This window comes from Salmo salar, chromosome 27 (genome assembly GCF_965601325.2).
Source record: "Salmo salar chromosome 27, fSalSal1, whole genome shotgun sequence".
Lineage (NCBI taxonomy): Eukaryota > Metazoa > Chordata > Actinopteri > Salmoniformes > Salmonidae > Salmo > Salmo salar.
The window spans coordinates 31,958,829-31,977,500 of NC_138317.1; the positions used below are offsets into that span (position 1 = coordinate 31,958,829).

At 44.2% G+C, this 18,672-nt stretch overlaps 2 protein-coding genes across 6 annotated transcripts in view; both read left to right on the top strand.

Annotated features, from left to right (window-relative positions):
* The first annotated feature begins 326 nt into the window (after positions 1-326).
* LOC106588886 (ras-related protein Rab-5A) lies at positions 327-6,770 on the top strand. Of its 4 annotated transcripts, XM_014178401.3 has the most exons (7): positions 439-558; positions 1,603-1,693; positions 2,452-2,681; positions 2,778-2,929; positions 3,134-3,256; positions 3,363-3,456; positions 3,649-6,770. In XM_014178401.3, exons 3-7 carry the CDS (start codon positions 2,516-2,518, stop codon positions 3,762-3,764), a joined length of 651 nt encoding a protein of 216 aa, XP_014033876.1. In that variant the 5' UTR covers positions 439-558; positions 1,603-1,693; positions 2,452-2,515; the 3' UTR covers positions 3,765-6,770. The 4 variants fall into 4 exon arrangements, with proteins under 4 accessions (XP_014033878.1, XP_014033875.1, XP_014033876.1 ...); XM_014178403.3 differs by lacking the exons at positions 439-558; positions 1,603-1,693 and adding an exon at positions 327-400; XM_014178400.3 differs by lacking the exon at positions 1,603-1,693 and having other exon boundaries at positions 349-558.
* Positions 6,771-7,858: 1,088 nt separating this feature from the next.
* Positions 7,859-18,672, top strand: part of LOC106588888 (histone acetyltransferase KAT2B) — a 16,914-nt gene continuing 6,100 nt past the window's right edge. For both annotated transcript variants that reach the window (XM_014178405.3, XM_014178406.3), the window contains exons 1-10: positions 7,859-8,187; positions 9,193-9,319; positions 9,487-9,632; positions 9,709-9,795; positions 9,956-10,137; positions 10,510-10,701; positions 10,827-10,930; positions 16,620-16,745; positions 16,989-17,128; positions 18,120-18,328. In XM_014178405.3, the coding sequence (XP_014033880.3) occupies positions 7,987-8,187; positions 9,193-9,319; positions 9,487-9,632; positions 9,709-9,795; positions 9,956-10,137; positions 10,510-10,701; positions 10,827-10,930; positions 16,620-16,745; positions 16,989-17,128; positions 18,120-18,328 (1,514 nt within the window). In that variant the 5' untranslated portion in view covers positions 7,859-7,986. The remainder of the gene's footprint in view (positions 8,188-9,192; positions 9,320-9,486; positions 9,633-9,708; positions 9,796-9,955; positions 10,138-10,509; positions 10,702-10,826; positions 10,931-16,619; positions 16,746-16,988; positions 17,129-18,119; positions 18,329-18,672) is intronic.

Genomic DNA, 18,672 nt, shown 5'->3' on the forward strand with positions numbered 1-18,672 from the left:
TCAGTTGGGCAGTTAGGTTCCTTTAAGAACCCCCACCAACTAAGGAGGTTCCTCATGAACCCCCCTTCCTATGGGGTTCTTGGAAGAACCTTTTGGGGGCCATTTTCAGTGCCAAGAACCCTAAGGTTCTTCAAAGAACTGTGAGGATCTTAGAAGAACCCTTGTTGAACCCCTCCTTTTTAGAGTGTATGTCGTTCAGAAGGAGTGCAAGGTCGAATTGAGTTTCTGCACACGTGCACTTCACAGAGGAGGCGTTCCCTAGCGGAAATATGCACATACATGCTACAACGCGCCAATAGGATCTCGTTAGCTCTTGGTTGGCTTTGCCCGAGGTGGACCTTGTTCTGCCCACTATGCTTCATTTGCTCCCACTGTAAACGACACAGATAAAGTATCTTGGGTTAGTTATAACTATCTTTGGTTACATCCTCTGCAAGAGCAGACGTGCTGTGTGACGTGTAGAAGGGGCGGAAGGGATGTTTGTGTTTTGGTTCTAAATGGGAAGTTGCAAGAAGAAAGAAAAAGGAGGAGACGTGATCTGGGTTGTTGAAATTAATTGTAGGTTTAACAATGCGTATCCGCGCTGCGCCCTTTAATTAGTGAATAGACTCTTTTGGGGGTATTCTGTGTTCGTAAACAACGCCTAGGTCTCAGGTATAGTACGCGAAATGGTGTTACAAGTTGTGGATTTCAGCTCGTTAGTTGTCAACTGGCTAGCTAACTTGCTATGCTAACATTACATGTCTGATGAGAAACGCAAAAAATAGGCCTCGGCCCCGAATTGGGAAGGGCTCTGACGTTCGGTAACAACGGGTTTGTCAGTTCAAAGTTCCGACTTAAACAGTGTTCATAATAATATATATATTGGTTGTTTATCATCGTTTTGGTGATCGTGGCGGATATGTGCTCGTCATACCCTTCTGCTTGCTAGCTATCTTCTTGAAAAAGCTAGCCAGCCAGCTCCATCATCGCATACTGACATGTTTTGCTAGTTTGCCAGCCAGTTAACGTTAGCTAGCTGCTTAGCAAGACGTTCAACAATCAGGTAGCTAGTATGTAACGTTAGCTAGCATACGTTATTAATTCGGATGTTGATGTAGCTATCTAAACAACCAAGCTAATAATCTAGCTAGCTAAATTTGCAAGATATCTAACGTTAGTTGGGTAAGCATTTGCTTCTATTTGGGAATGTCGTCCTCTCAATGTTCTAGCTACGAAAATAAAGCGAAGAATAGCTCACGTTAGCTATACTAGTAACTAGCTAGTTTGGAAATTTGAACTATCCATACTACCATTGATTCATAAGTGCTAGTTGAGTTCCCACCTTGAAGGCAACAGCCAGTACAGCCCGTTGCTGTCAGCCTATTGCGCATGTTTACCTTTTAGCTTGTCGCTATTAGCTAGCTAGGCATTGGCAAACCCATTTACATTGGAAGGCATTCTTAAAACATCACTGCACCGCCTTTCCCTTAAGCCTGTATGCGATTGTAAATATGTCACCTTGCTGAGTAGTGTTTTCCTCTTATGACAAATGTGTGTTTTGTCACTTGAGGGGCTAAATTTCAGCACCTAGACTGAGAATGTTACTTTGTGTACCCACAGGGCGTGAATGGTTTTGACTGGAAACACATATGGGGAGTTCAGAGCCATATCATTCTATCTTTTTACTACTGCCAACTTGAAAGATTTACATGTAAGGCACACAACTTCTGTCAGTTACATTTGAACAGGGAAAAAGCTCTGTCAGTTCAGATCCATCTTTCTGATATACTGGTCAGCTAGCTAGGTTTGACTGGCTGTGTGGCAAGGAAAGGGGGGGGATACCTAGTCAGTTGCACAACTGAATGTATTCAACCGAAATGTGTTTTCCACATTTAACCCCCAACCCCTCTGAATCAGAGAGGTGCTGCTTTAATCAGTGTCCACGTCATCGGCTCACAGGGAGCATTTGTTGTTGGGGGTTAACAGCTTTGCTCAGGGGAGAACAGCAGATCGTTCCACCTTGCTGACCTTACCGTTACTGGCCCAATGCTCTTAACCACTAGGCTACTTGCTGCCCCAACCATGTTTATTTTTCTACATGTTTTTCTCTCTCTTGTCAACAGTGGAGACAGGAGAATCTATTCATTGTTTACTTCCTTGAGGAAGGAGGGGAAAGAATGTCCAATCAATTATGTAGTTCATTACTAAGTTAATCACTTTGTGTGGCAAGTCTGGACTCCGATATCAAGGTTTCTTCCTTTTCTCGTTCGAGAAGCATGTCCACCCCTGACTCACTCATAGAGGATGTAGATCTAGGCCAGGGTTAAACTACGCGTCAAAACGACTTTATGAAAACATCTTTATCTCTACTTCAAAACACCCTTATCTCTAACACATCTGACATGGCCCTAGTTAAAAATATCATCTGAGTCACGTGAATCATTGTTTTTCCTCTATCGACTCCTCCAGCTGAAGCCCTAAAAGTGCAGTCAGACGTGCGGGACAGACACTGACCGGGGGATCTGACCAGGCCATGGCCAACAGGGGAGGAGCTACGAGACCCAACGGGTCTAACGCTGGGAACAAGATCTGCCAGTTCAAGTTAGTGCTGCTGGGGGAGTCGGCAGTGGGCAAGTCCAGCCTGGTGCTCCGCTTTGTCAAGGGCCAGTTCCACGAGTTCCAGGAGAGCACCATAGGAGGTGACTTACGACTGCACTCAATGATGCCCTTAAGCCATTTTTTTTACAGTTCAGGTCAACTATGTATTTGACATGTCTCTCTGCTCTCCTCCCCAGCGGCCTTCCTGACCCAGACGGTGTGTCTAGACGACACGACGGTGAAGTTTGAGATCTGGGATACGGCGGGACAGGAGCGCTACCACAGCCTGGCGCCCATGTACTACAGAGGGGCGCAGGCCGCCATCGTGGTCTACGACATCACAAACGAGGCAAGTGGTGTCATGATGTCATCAATACACGCCCCACTCATGATCTGGACCTCGATAGACTATGTAACCAATGCCACCTTCCTTCCTTTGTCAAAATGATAATTGATCTCACATGTTTGCATAGGTGGTCACACTGGTGATCCCTTCACGCGGGATTATTCAAATACCTTTGGAAGTTATGAGTACCATGTTTCTTGTCTCCAGGAGTCATTTGCGCGGGCCAAGAACTGGGTGAAGGAGCTGCAGAGACAAGCCAGCCCCAACATTGTCATCGCTCTGTCAGGCAACAAGGCTGACCTCGCCAGCAAGAGAGCCGTCGACTTCCAAGTGAGCCCTCCAAACACCCTTACCTGTCTCGTGTCACTTTAGAACACACCTGTGTGTGTCTGAGTTTGACAGACAGTGACTGTCTCTGACACGGTTGTTTTCCCAGGATGCCCGGTCTTATGCAGACGACAACAGCTTGCTCTTCATGGAGACGTCGGCCAAGACATCTATGAATGTGAACGAGATATTCATGGCTATTGGTAGGTACCTCTCTCTCCTTGATCCGCATCACTTTACTGATCTATAATTGAATAGGGCACAAGCAAATGCTCTAATACATACTTAGACAAGTAACAAGAAAATGTGAACTAGTAGGATGTTTTGATCTAGCAATCTTCATCAGTAGCTGGCATTTTCTGAAGTTTTTGTTTTGTTTTTCCTCCGTGCTCTAGCGAAAAGATTGCCCAAGAGTGAGCCTGCAGCCGCTGGAGTTAACAGCGGGCGGAACAGGGGCGTCGACCTAACTGAAGCCGCCCAGCCAACCAAGGCCCCCTGCTGCAGTAACTAATGCGATGCTCACCTACTGCAGTGACTAATACGACCGATGCCCGACTTCCGCTGCAGTAAACTAATGCGACACCCCCCCACAAAAAAAACTCTGATCTGCAGCAATGAAAAAAGTTGATATCTGAACCCTCCTCCCCTTCTCCTCTCTGCAGTAACTAATGCAAAGCAACATCCTGGTCTATATTTCTCTCAACTACGCCCCACCTCTCCCCCACTGGTTCTGCTGTTACTAATTGAGACTCCTCCCCCCTTACTCTTTTTTCCCCCTTAATTTAGTGCTGCCTTCCCTACCCCATTCCTCCAGACTATTGGCTAGCAGCAGGACTAAAGGGCGGGGCTCCTGTGATTTGATCTCTCCTCTCCTGGGATAGACTGTTTCTAATACGCAATCTCTCCATGTCCTTTTCTTGTTTTTGTTAGATTTTTGTTTTTCACAGTTATTCATCGGAATTATGGATGCATGTATCACTACAAGGCCTAACATGATGATGAAAAAAAGATATATATTTTAACTTCAGTCAGTGGCACACAAAACATCTTAAGTGAAAAGAGGAGTGTCTCCAAAAACGCTGACAGAAAAAAAAAACAGAGGGAGAGATGAGAGGGGAAGAGAGGCTCCAAAGGTTTGTTAGGGCTAAATCATAAGGAAGCTAAAGAAAAAAACTGGGACTTGGGTCCCTGCTAGTTTCTCTCTCTGTTGGTCCCTCTGTCTGTCTGGCCTCCTCTTTCTCTTGTGTAACATATTCATATGCTTTCTCAACTAAACCTTTTAGTAGCACTAGAGTTGTTCCCTTCTCTCTTGGCCCCATCCCAGGGCCTTGCCTGCTTCTAGCGTTCAGTCCCAAATCAAACCTTAACTAACTCGTGAACCAGGGGTGTCTAACTCATTTTGACCTGGTGGCCGCATTTGGTCTTCAACAAGATTCAAAACGGCCGCACTGAAAATTGGTTTTATTTTCTTGCCGCCATCGTTTTTCGAATTTTTGATGCTCTCTCATTGTCTAGTGATTATTATCGAGCTGGACAGTCAAGAAACTGTATGCATGTAGGTCCATTATCATTTCTATATAGTTTCAAAAATATATATATTTTGTTTTTATTTTCACTCAAACCACCCGCAGGCTGGATTGGAACCCCTCCTGGCCGCGGGCCATATGTTTAACACCCCTTCCCTAAATCCTTATGTACTTCATGTAGGTCTGAGAGGATTTGAGGTTGTAAACAATGGGGGGGGGGGAACATTCCACCTAGCCTATCAGAGGGTGTATTAGGAGCATTATCACTGTAATGCTCCTAATAGACCTATTCAGTCCTTTCAGATCTACACAATTATTGAAGGGGCTAGGGGTGGGTTTGGGATTGGGATTGGGCATAGCTGTTCTAGTGGCATTGTGCAATGGTTCACAGTAATTTCTCTGTGACTTCTTCAGTTACCACCACAGTATGGCATCGCGGCCTCTGAGACTTGTTGACTAGTAACCCCCCCCCCCCCCCCCCAATTCCAAGCCTCCAGACCCCTCCCCATCCTGTCCTGATGGTTTCTGTCCGAGGGAGGGGATGATCCTGATCTATATGGGCTATGATGTCAGCTGTCCGTTATGTCTCAACATGTAATGGATGAGATTAGGTCATGGTTGAGGCCTATTGCCTGTCCAGGTATAAACAAGGTGCTGGTTGGAGAGACAGGGGAGCATGGTGAGGTGACCTCTGTAGGTGTCCTCTGTAGGTGTCATTAGGAATCCGCTGACACCAGGGCCTTTCTGCGTCCCAAATGACACCCTATTCCCTATGTAGTGCACTACTTTTGACCAGAGCTCGGGCCCTGGTCAAAAGTAGTGCACTACATAGGGAATAGGGTGCCATTTGGGGTGTCACTCTCTTTTTCACGGACACTGAGATCAGTCACTATTCATCCCCTGTTCTATAGGAAGTGCTTTTGACACTGTCTGTCAGTGTGTGTACACAGGGGGACTGGGCTGTCTGGTGATACAAATATCCTCAAAGACAACAAACACACATGACACACACACACTGTGTACACACACATACACACAGGTTTATTTCTCTCCCAACCCTGCTAGATCTAATTACCATAATATAACACACCTAACCACAAGCTAAAACATACACTTTTTTGTGTTATTTTTAAACTCTGGACCCCCCCCCCCCCCCACCCCTCTCTCCAGGTCTGTCTTCCTCATGCCTTGCACTAATGACGCTCATGAATATATCTTGTCATAATTACAGCCAGTGTGATATAAATATATTTATAAATAATATGCTGTAAATAGGGTAATTGACAGGACTAATGCTTGCTAGGGAGTTGTCTAGATAATCATTAAATAACAAAATACTGTACAGTTAGCACAAAAAAAAACACTTTGTATGGGTTTGGAGTTTTTTTTTCACACACAAAAAAATCTATTCTACTCGATGGTGGTCTTTATAAATGTGTGTAGTGTTGTTAACCAAAAAATGTACTTGCATTTCTTTAGTGGTCTGTCTTATGTTTTTTTTTCAAGAAAAACTGGATTTTTTTTGGTTTTCTATTTTTTAATATTCTCTCTCGCATTTCATTAATAATTTTGTTAGCGACCTAAAGCTAAGAATCCCTGTCCAATACTCTTTGTCCCACTAGAACTGAACTCACACACCATACACTGTCTGGGTGTTGAATCCCTGTCGCGGGAACAGATCGGATTGACAAAACCGTCCGCCTGTCTCATAACGTCTCAGTAAGAATGTAACAACGTTGTAGGAACAATGTAACAACAACAGTAGTAGTAGTAGTAGTAGAATAAAAAGAGACTGTTCTGTTCTACTGTTGGTACTAGCTGGTGGATCATGATGATGATGATGAATAAATGGATTAACTCATAGGGATGTACATTGTTTGTTGTTGCTGTGGAAAGTTAATTGCAGATGGGGAAAAAAATAACAAATGCAAGCATTTTACAGTACTGTTAAATAATGACCAAATAAATACAGAAATAAAATGTAGAATTTATATGGGATGGAGGTTGTATTGTGTGTGGAGTAAAATCTTTTGTTTTAAGGTTGTTTTCAGGTGTTCCAGTTACTCTTACTGTACTCTGTTAAGGGTAAAGAACCCCTACCACTCTGCCTGAGGTCTCCTGTGAAGTTATGTAATGTTTCTCTGACCATTTGCTGCGTTTAAAACAACTGGGAACTGGGAAATCTCAGACTTCAGTGTGCTCAAGACAACTGGGAACTCTGGGAGGGCAAAAATGAGCTCTGACTGAGAAATATCTTCTGAACGGTCATCCAACTAGGAATTCCATGTAAGACACTCGGGCATCTTTCTAGAGCTCCAAAGTCATGATTTGACCTCGTTTTTTTCTCCCCGAGTTCCCAGTTGTCTGGAAATCACCATTTGACCCCTCAGCTTTGCCTAATGAGGTCACAGCAACTTAGGTCCTGGTGGTCTTTGGGCTCCCGAGTGGCACCGCGGTCTAAGGCACTGCATCTCAGTGCTAGGTGTTACCAGGCTGTATTACAACCGGCCGTGATTGGTAGTCCCATAGGGCGGCACACAATTGGCCCAGCGTCGTCAAGGTTAGGGTTTGGCCAGGGTAGGCCATCGTTGTAAATAAGAATTTGTTCTTAACTGACTTGCCTAGTTAAATAAAGGTTAAATAAATAAATATCAGACTTGTCCTCACCCTGGCTCTCAGAAAGCAGCCCCGACAGCTTACAGACAAGGAGTTATGATGACTGAATATTATCAGGTCAGAATAACAAAACTATGTTGTAAAATGCAATAATGGGCCTATAATAGGAAACATATGTTAACATTTAGCTACTAGTGTAACTACAAGGCCTGTTACATTATTGTGGTATTTGTAAGGCAGACATCAGGAGCAGCTTTTGTCTGCCCTTCCCATTTCGGTAGACTACTGCAGGCCTAGGCCTACTTTTATGCCTATGACGGTTTCTGACACTACATTTGTCACTGCTCGGTTACATTTGACCTTGAAATTCTTGCTACAAATTGTTACATTTTTGTGACCTCTCCCCTGATTCATAGCCTACTGGAATACCCATTTTTGTCTCCCCTAGTGGAGAAAAAACGGACCTACAATGACAAATAAAAAAAGTAGGGATGAGCGCCATGTCTGATTCTCCGGTAGTGTAATAGAGAACGGGACACTTTAACGTTTTAGCTCCAGGGTCGGGGATCGCGTTCGGTCTCGGTATCGAGGATGTCCGAGAGCGCAGGGGTTCAGCAGGGCTCCCCGGCCATCGGTGCGGCGGGATCGGCTCCTGCGGCTCCGGGAGCCGGGGGAACGGAGGGTTCGGGCGCCACGGTAGGATCGGCACGAATCGCGGCGAAGAAGGCGCAGCTCCGCTCCTCCCCGCGCCCTAAGAAACTGGAGAAGCTCGGAGTGTATTCCTCTTGCAAGGTAGTTTGTCGTCCATTATTAAATGATTTAGCAATTATTATACATTTTTCAATGTTTTGCAAGTGGATTGTGCTTCAAATGCTTGTTAGTTTGCAGTGCTGCTATAATGCAAGCGCAGTAAAGGAAGCCATTGCCGCACAATATATATATTTTTTCATATCCCTCATTCTCTATTTATGCAAAATGGTCCTTTTGGAAAATAATATCAGGACCAAAAACGTCAACATGTTCAGTATGGCGCTCCCATATTTACTATTACAATGTTTCTTTCTAGGCGGGAGAGTAGATTTAAACATTCTCTTGCGCTTTGACAAATTCAGGCTTTGCGTGGTGGTGCATAGCCTTAATGACTCCAAGCTAGGGGAGTGTGCGGAGTGTAATTCACCCCTCTGGAAAAGTGACAGTGTTTTTGCTGTCTGTCAGCGTGGCGCGGCGTTGTAAAGTATTAAGTATTTATTGCGTTTATATAACATCTGCAAGGAGAGACGTCTTTGTTTTGACAGGGTGACAGCTGCTGGCGGGGCGGAGTTTGTTGTTGTCCATCGGCGCATGTTCCTGTGCGCAGCTCCAGCTGAAAATAATAACAGACATGTAGCGCTTGTAGTAAGAGGGCTGTCCCACCAGGCGCGGACTTAGCTATGCGTTTTACATATACATTTTACTAATTTAGCTTTAGCAGAGGCTCTTATCCAGATGGACTTACAGGTAGTGAATTCATCTTAAAGCGAAAATCCACTCAAAAACGACTAAAATATAGTTTTGAGTAGATTTTCCCTTTAAAATAGCTAGGTGAGACAACCACATATCTCAGTCATAGTAAGTACAGTTTCCTCAATAAAGTAGATATCAGCAGCAAAGTTAGCGCTAGTATGCCACTTGTTTACCAAGCTGTCCATCACTTGTCAACTTATGAAGATATCAGAGAAGTTAAACAGGTTTATAAACATGTAATAGCATGTGTGTGCGCTTATGTGGCTTTATAACCCTTGTGACCCTGTGCTGTAGGCTGAGGGGGCCTGTAAGTGTAACGGCTGGAAGAGCCAGAACCCCCCTCCAACGCCGCCCCGTACGGACCAGCTGCCCAACTCTGTCAACCTGCTGGAGCCCTGCCGCAGTTGTTCCCACACACTGGGTAAGACTAGGGGTAGATGGTACAGGCAGATGTAATGTTCCAGAAAAGCCAAGTAATAAAGCAGGTTTTCAGAGCTACATTAGTCAGAAAAACAAAATAAAGTCTGTCCTCTCCCTCCCTCTCTGTCTCTCTCTGTCTCTCTCTCTTTTACTTTCTCTCCTTCTCAGGTGACCATGTAACCCACCTGGAGAACGTCTCAGAGGAGGAGATGAACAGGCTTCTGGGTATAGTCCTGGACGTGGAGTACCTGTACACATGTGTTCACAAAGAGGAGGACGCTGACACCAAACAAGTCTACTTCTCCCTCTTCAAGGTAGGCCACAGCTCAACATGTCAACAACACATTACTTTCAGTGCATCTGTCTCACAATTTCTTCTTTCTCCTTCAGCTGTTGAGGAAATGCATCCTACAGATGGGCAAACCTGTAGTGGAGGCACAGGAGAGTCCTCCCTTTGAGAAACCCAGCATCGAACAGGCAAGTACACACACACACACACACACGCACGCACGCACGCACGCACGCACACACACACACACTCTGAGGAAAAGTGACATAAAATATCACATTTAGATCAGACTTCCACAAGATGTAGACATTATATGTTGTTTACATGATCTCTGTGTGTCTTCAATAGGGGGTGAATAACTTTGTCCAGTACAAGTTCAGCCATCTTCCCTCCAAGGAGCGACAGACCATCGTGGAGCTGGCCAAGATGTTCCTCAACCAGATCAACTACTGGCAGCTGGAGACGCCCTCGCAGAGACGACAGCGGGCTCCTGCTGATGATGCTGCCGGGTACAAAGTAAACTACACCAGGTAGCAGGCGCCTTTTGATGATTCAATTGCAACTGCTGGCAGGCGCACTTTGATGATGTGTTCACAGTCGTGACATGTTTATACACACTGCACTGACCACACTGTGGGCTGGCTTCATGTTCTTAATGCTTATGGGGGTCTCAGTGCCCACCTTCATTTCGCAAACACTTAAACATCGATTACTGTAGCTCTGGTGTGTTTAGTGCCCAGTACACCTGTAACTTGAACCTTGGTACCAACAGATACACTGTCCTCCTAGAGCTGATGAAAACCTCTTCATACCAATACATGATGCACACATTTCATTCAAATTGTATCACCGTTATAACCCATAATCAAGCCCATATTTTTGTGGTGTGTTTTTCCCCCCAGATGGCTGTGCTACTGCAACGTCCCCCAGTTCTGTGACAGTCTACCGCGGTACGAAACGACCCAGATCTTCGGTCGGACCCTGCTGGGCTCAGTCTTCACTGTGATGAGGAAACAGCTGCTAGAGCAGGCCAGGCAGGAGAAGGATACGTTACCCCCAGAGAAACGCACTCTCATCCTCACACACTTCCCCAAGTAAGAGACACACTGAGGGAATACATACGCATCGTGCACACACGCACACACACACACGAGGTAGAGGAGGATTCCTTGTCTCTGTCAACAGTAGGTGTGATGATGAAGACATCTGTGTGCTGTAGATTCCTGTCCATGTTGGAGGAGGAAGTGTACAGTCACAGCTCTCCCATCTGGAGCGAAAACTTCCTGGTTGGATCCACAGGAGGACAGATCCCCATCCATACAGGTAAACACACCTGACCCTTGAACTGTGGCCAGTGATATATGGGGGGTAGTTTAGTGTTAGCACACAATTAGGCAACACACTAGCACAGGGGTATTTACAACCGGGGGGCTCTGCAGGGGGTCCATGAACATATACAGTACCAGTTTAAAGTTTGAACAAACTTAGTCATTCAAGGGTTTTTCTTTATTTTTACTATTTTCTACATTGTAGAACAATAGTGAATGAATTAAATCTATGACATAACACATATGGAATCATAAAGTAACCAAAAAAGTGTTAAACAAATTAAAATATATTTGATATTCTTCAAAGTAGCCACCCTTTGCCTTGATGACAGCTTTGCACGCTCTTGGCATTCTCTCAACCAGCTTCACCTGGAATGCTTTTCCAACAGTCTTGAAGGAGTTCCCACAAATGCTGAGCAATTGTTGGCTAATTTTTCTTCACTCTAAATCATCACAAACCATCTCAATTGGGTCAAGGTCGGGTGATTGTGGAGGCCAGGTCATCTGATGCAGCACTTCATCACTCTCCTTCTTGCTCAAATAGCCCTTACACAACCTGGAGGTGTGTTGGGTCATTGTCCTTTGGAAAAACAAATGATAGTCCCACTAAGCGCAAAAAAGATGGGATGGTGTATCGCTGCAGCACCCACACACCACCTCCATGCCTCACGGTGCGAACCAAACATGCGGAGATCATCCGTTCACCTACTCTGCGTCTCACAAAGACACGGCGGTTGGAACCAAAAATCTAACTTTTTGACTCATCAGACCAAAGGACAGATTTTCACCAGTCTAATGTCCATTGCAAATTTTTCTTGGCCCAAGCAAGTCTCTTCTTATTGGTGTCCTTTAGTAGTGGTTTCTTTTTGCAGTAAATCGACCATGAAGGCCTGATTCACTTAGTCTCCTCTGAACAGTTGATGTTGAGATGTGTCACGAACCGGCTCGAAGCCCATAACAAAAAGGGAGACGACGTGGAGATAAGGAATAACAAAATATATTTATTAACTAAAGTAAACTAAATACAATTAACAATGGTGTGTGTTGTCAGTAATCAGTAGTGTAAGTGAATGGTTGCGTGTATAAATGTGATAATGAGGGGTGTTGAAAGGTGCCAACGCAAACAAACAAAAACAGCCACAAAAAAATGCCTCAATCCAAAATCTATCAGTGTGTCTGCATGGAGAGTCTCCTCAATGAATGGGGAAGAGGTGCATTTATCCTGGGACACACCCGGGCCCAGGTGTGTCCCATTTCACTGATGACCCTCCCGGCTCCGCCCACCAACTTCCTATTAAGGAAAACAAGAGCATAGAGAAAGAATTTGGCAGACAGAGTGGAAGGGTCGTCACAGATGTGTCTGTTACTTGAACTCTGTGAAGCATTTATTTGGGTTGCAATCTGAGATGCAGTTAACTCTAATGAACTTATCCTCTGCAGCAGAGGTAACTCTGAGTCTTCTTTTCCTGTGGTGGTCCTCATGAGAGCCAGTTTCATCATAGCGCTTGATGGTTTTTGTGACTGCACTTGAAGAAACTTTCACAGTTCTTGAAATGTTCTGTATCGACTGGACTTCATGTCATAAAGTAATGATCGACTGTTGTTTTTCTTTGCATATTTGAGCTGTTCTTGCCATAATATGGACTTAGTATTTTTCCAAATAGGGCTATCTTCTGTATACCACCCCTACCTTGTCACAACACAACTGATTGGCTCAAATGCATTAAGAAGGAAAGGAATTCCACAAATTAACTTTTAACAAGGCACACCTGTTAATTGAAATGCATTCTAGATGACTGCCTCATGAACCTGGTTGAGAGAATGCCAAGAGGGTGCAAAGCTGTCATCAAGGCAAAGGGTGGCTTCTTTGAAGAATCCAAAATAATTGTTGATTTGTTTAACACTTTTTTGGTTACTACATGATTCCATATGTGTTATTTCATAGTTTAGATGACTTCTCTATTATTCTACAATTGAGAAAAGATTACAAATAAAGAAAAACCCTTGAATGAGTAGGTGTGTATAAACTTTTGGCTGGTACTGTATATATATTTTTAAATGTTTTTTATGAATATCGCTAGCAACAACAGAATAAACACATTTTGAATTACATACACTACCATTGAAAAGTTTGAGGTTACTTAGAAATGTCCTTGTTTTCGAAAGGAAATCACATTTTTTGTCCATTAAAATAACATCAAATTGATCAGAAATACAGTGTAGACATTGTTAATGTCGTAAATGACTATTGTAGCTGGAGAAACGGCTGATTTTTAATGGATACCAGTCTCAACATCAACAGTGAAGAGGCGACTCCGGGATGCTGGCCTTCTAGGCAGAGTTGCAAATAAAAGCCATATCTCAGACTGGCCAATAAAAAGAAAAGGTTAAGATGGGCAAAAGAACACAGACACTGGACGGAGGAACTCTGCCTAGAAGGCTAGCATTCTGGAGTCACCTCTTCACTGTTGACGTTGAGACTGTTGTTTTGCGGGTACTATTCAATGAAGCTGCCATTTTAGGACTTGTGAGGCATCTGTTTCTCAAACTAGACACTCTAATGTACTTGTCCACTTGCTCATTTGTGCACCAGGACCTCCCACTCCTCTTTCTATTCTGGTTAGAGCCAGTTTGCGTTGTTCTGTGAAGGGAGTAGTACAAAGCACCCACGAATAGGTCAATAGGCTACCGGTCAAAGGCTACCGGTCAGTAGGCTACCAGTCAGTAGGCTATCTGTCAGTAGGCTACCGGTCAGTAGATAACCAGTCAGTATGCTACCGGTCAATAGGCTACGGTCACTAGGCTACCGGTCAGTAGATAACCGGTCAGTAGGCTCCGGTCAGTAGGCTACCGGTCAGTAGACTACTGGTCAGTAGGCTACGGTCAATAGGCTACCAGTCACTAGGCTTCCATTGCAACAAGTTCCGCTGTCTGCTGGTAAGTTTTCTTGACTTGGACATACATGATTGCCAACACATGGCTAACCTTTGTTCAGCCATCTAAACTGCTTCTCTTTAGCGAAAATGTGTTTGGATGTCTAGCTAATAGGTTATGCTAGATTTTACACTTCCTCTTCCAATTATAATGTGGGGAGGTCAATTTTTTTTTTTACTATTCCAAATCTATTCATTTTAAAAGGTTTATTACTTATCCTTGCCATTATCATTCACCTGATGATAAGACAAGACATGTGAATTAATTGTTTTTGCTAACGTATGATGGGTGTCCCTGGGTCGTCTGTTTGCATGGGAGGGGGTCCCTGTGCAACAAAAGGTTGAAGACCCCTGCACTACCAGGATACACTTCCACACCCCACCACCAGGTGGCAGCACCAACCGGGTCAAGGCCGGGGCTCTGCTAGGAAGCCTTCATAAGCACATCAGGTGCAGGCATTTAGGGTGATCGTCAGTCTGTCCCAGCTGGCAGAGCTGTGAGGCTGCTGGTTTGTTTGGTGGCCATGAGGCCTTTCGTTTGGTTTTGAGTCTTTAGTTTGGCATGGCTGTTTTTAGTTTTCCCAAAATGTGTTATTTTTTTTGGGGGGGGGGGTCACCAACTGAACAAATACTAATCTCCTTGGACCAAGATGTCAAGAAGGAGTTGGCCCTGGACCCTGGGAAGTTTGCTGTTTCCTGGGCACATGTACATACAACGCAGCCCTCATACTCTGATTTCTCACATCGATGCACACATCAAATCAGGTTACAGACCATGTAACTTGGCCTAATACCCCTTAACATCGTCCCCAGGCTCCTGGCGTGGGAACATTTTGCCTCAAAGTGGGACTTGAAAGGGGTGTGGTTGAAATTGGGTCGGGAAGGGGTGCAAGCCTGCTACAGCTGTATTGGATTGGACTTTTAAAAATGGCGAAAATCCATAAATTTCTATCACAGCAACAGTGTTGCCATATTTGTGGTTTTACCGACAAATTGGGCTACTTTAAAAATGATGTCGTGGGAGAAAATGTATTGTTTGTGTGTTTTTGGGCTATTTCTACGTAGCACCGCGGCCGCCATGTCATTTCTTTAGTCACTAGCCTATGCCTATTGAAATGACAAGTCAATCTCGCAAATGGGCCATTTAACTGTTTGTAGTTTTAACATCTAGCACATAATAACAGCACAATTGCCAGAAAATAGCATGACATTAGTTTTTTATGTTCGTCAAAGTTTCAGGCTCAGAGATTTCGAGATGTCCAACTTTTATCACTCAAACTCTCCTGCATAGTCCATGCGCAAAGGGGATATCAAATTTCAAATCAAATTTATTTTTATATAGCCCTTCGTACATCAGCTGATATCTCAAAGTGCTGTACAGAAACCCAGCCTAAAACCCCAAACAGCAAGCAAAGCATGTGAAAGAAGCACGGTGGCTAGGAAAAACTCCCTAGGAAAAACTCCCTAGAAAGGCCAAAAACCTAGGAAGAAACCTAGAGAGGAACCAGGCTATGAGGGGTGGCCAGTCCTCTTCTGGCTGTGCAGGGTGGATATTATAACAGAACATGGTCAAGATGTTAAAATGTTCATAAATGACCAGCATGGTCAAATAATAATAATCATAGTAGTTGTCGAGGGTGCAACAAGCATGTCCGGTGAACAGGTCAGGGTTCCATAGCCGCAGGCAGAACAGTTGAAACTGGAGCAGCAGCAGGCCAGGTGGACTGGGGACAGCAAGGAGTCATCATGCCAGGTAGTCCTGAGGCATGGTCCTAGGGCTCAGGTCCTCCGAGAGAAAGACAGAAAGAGAGAAAGAGAGAATTAGAGAGAGCATATTTAAATTCACACAGGACACCGGATAAGACAAGAGAAATACTCCAGATGTAACAGACTGACCCTAGCCCCCCGACACATAAACTACTGCAGCATAAATACTGGAGGCTGAGACAGGAGGGATCAGAAGGGATCATATATTTACAATTATAAACCTGGTTCAAGCCCTGAATGCTGATTGGCTGAAAGCCGTGGTATATCAGACCATATACCATGGGTAAGACAACTTTTTTTTACTGTAGTAATTACGTTGGTAACCAATTTATGATGGCAAAAATACACCCCGGGGGTTTGTTGTATATGGCCAATATACCACGGCTAATGACCGTATCCAGGCACTCCGTGTTGCATCATGCTTAAGAACAGCCGTGGTACTGTATATTGGCCGTATACCATACCCCCTTGTGTCTTATTGCTTAATCATAGCAGTCAAACAAGTTAAATAAACATCATTGAAGAAAAAGGATAAGGCGAATTTAATAAGAGCGAATTACATTTTGTCTTCCAAAATATTCAAATTCCTTCAGTACATCATGTCATAGTTCGCAATAATTATTATTTTGAGGAAAATCTAATTTTGCTTCTAATGTTGTTACAAATTACTACGATATTCCTTCTTAATTGCCTTGATAACGTTATGGAAAAAGGGTTTATTGTATAAATATGGCAACTTCTCTATTGCTGTAAAAAAAGAAAAAGGGCTAGTTTTCAGGCCTTTTGGGTGGGTTTTGAGTGGTCTTTGGGCTGGAAATTCTAGCTACACCTGGCAACTCTGCACAGCGATCATATTATTTTTGTAACTCACTTCCTTGTTTAGCCCATAACTTGTGATGCTCACGCTTTGAAAGATGTGATTGATATGAGTGCTTCTCTCCACTGTTAAATTAATCTGATGATCTCACCTGTGTATAATGACAGTGATCAGTGCGCCACCGGTGGCCAGGCCTCTGTACTACAGCACCAGCCCAGTTTCAGTGGACCCATCCAGCTGTGGCAGTGTCAGTCCTGCCAGGAAGACAGCCTCTGCTCTGGAACCCAGCCCAGGTAAACACAACAGGCTCTGGACACAGATCTAGAATCAGCTTACCCACCAGAAATTATAATCTTAACCATTAGGCTCATTCATCCCTCCTCCTCTCCCCTGAGACGATTTCCCAGGTCGTTGCTGTAAATGAGAATGTGTTCTCAGTCAACTTACCTGGTAAAATAAGGGTCAATAAAAAAATAAAAAAATCTGGCTTTAGATCCGTTTCTAGGGGCAACTTGACATATGATCTACCTGTGTAGGTGGGCAGAAGCGGAAGCCATCGGAGCCCATAACCCATGACGAGACTAAGAAGCTCCGGATCGTCGGTGACATCCCCATGGAACTCATCAACGAAGTCATGGCAACCATTACTGACCCGACCTCCATGCTGGGACCAGAGGTAACATCAAACGCTCAGTCAGTCCAACATATAGTCATCAATAATTCCAGAGCTTAACACAGAACCCAAACCGGCTGCGCGCGTGCGCCATCGTGCATACATTTATTTTGTCCCCCAACACCAAACGCGATCACGACACGCAGGTTAAAATATCAAAACAAACTCTGAACCAATTATATTAATTTGGGGACAGGTCGAAAAGCATTAAACATGTATGGCAATTTAGCTAGTTAGCTTGCACTTGCCAGCTAATTTGTCCTATTTAGCTAGCTTGCTGTTGCTCGCTAATTTGTCCTGGGATATAAACATTGAGTTGTTATTTTATCTGAAATGCACAAGGTCTTCTACTCCGCCAATTTATCCACACATAAAACGGTCAACCGAATCATTTCTAGTCATCTCTCTTCCTTCCAGGCTTTTTCTTCTCTTGACTTTATATTGCAATTGGCAACTTTCATAAATTAGGTGCATTACCGCCACTGACCTCGTTCGTCTTTCAGTCACCCACGTGGGTATAACCAATAAGGAGATGGCACGTGGGTACCTGCTTCTATAAACCAATGAGGAGATGGGAGAGGCAGGACTTGCACCGCGATCTGCGTCAGAAATAGAAAGGACTTCTATTTTAGCCCTTGGCAATGCAGACGCTCGCAAGCAGTGGGTGCAATAATTGAATAACATGCATTTCTAAATTTATCTGTTACACTCTATTCCATCTCAGTTAAAAATCAGTTAGTGCATGGATATCTGATTATGATTGCCCCCCCTGTAAGTCAGTGTTTTAGAAACAGTATTATAGAGGTTGATGATGATGTTGAAGCTACTGCTGCTGCTGATGGGACACTGCTAAATCAAATTGAGTAGTGTAATAGGACTTGATGATGATGATGTTAAAGCTACTGCTGCTGCTGATGGAACACTGCTAAATCAAAATGAGTATAATAGGACTTGATGATGATGAGTAAGGCTGACGTCATCTCCTACCCCCCAGACCAGCCTGCTGTCGGCCCACTCAGCCCGTGATGAGGCAGCCCGCCTGGAGGAGAGGAGGGGGGTGATAGAATTCCACGTCATCGGGAACTCCCTCAACCAGAAGCCCAACAAAAGGATCCTGATGTGGCTGGTGGGCCTCCAGAACGTCTTCTCCCACCAGCTGCCTCGCATGCCCAAAGAGTACATCACACGCCTCGTCTTCGACCCGTGAGTGTTACGGTAGAGATGGACCCTGCTTGACCCCAAAGAAAAAAATGGTCCCAACTTTGTAGCACAGAAAGAAAAATATTGATCAGTGGTCATCAACCTTTTCAGAGAGGTGATCACTTTCTGACTCAAAATGCAAGCTGAGCTCTACTGCTCAGAATTTTGTTAACATGACTTATGCCAATGCAACATTAACCAATCAAAAACAGTTCTGTAGCAATGAGGTTTGTGCAGAAGGATATAGGCCCAATACATTATCACTGCATATTGGCTATGCTTGAATTTCCCTGCCAATGTGGTTGTTCTCAGACCATTTTGAAATGATATTTAAAACATGTAGGTAT

Excerpts from the sequence above, each read along its gene's own strand:
- LOC106588886 (XM_014178403.3), top strand. The coding sequence starts at position 2,516 with ATGGCCAACAGGGGAGGAGCTACGAGACCCAACGGGTCTAACGCTGGG. Across the intron at positions 2,682-2,777 it reads CCAGGAGAGCACCATAGGAG|CGGCCTTCCTGACCCAGACG; the intron begins GTGACTTACGAC and ends TCTCCTCCCCAG. Across the intron at positions 3,257-3,362 it reads AGAGAGCCGTCGACTTCCAA|GATGCCCGGTCTTATGCAGA; the intron begins GTGAGCCCTCCA and ends TTGTTTTCCCAG.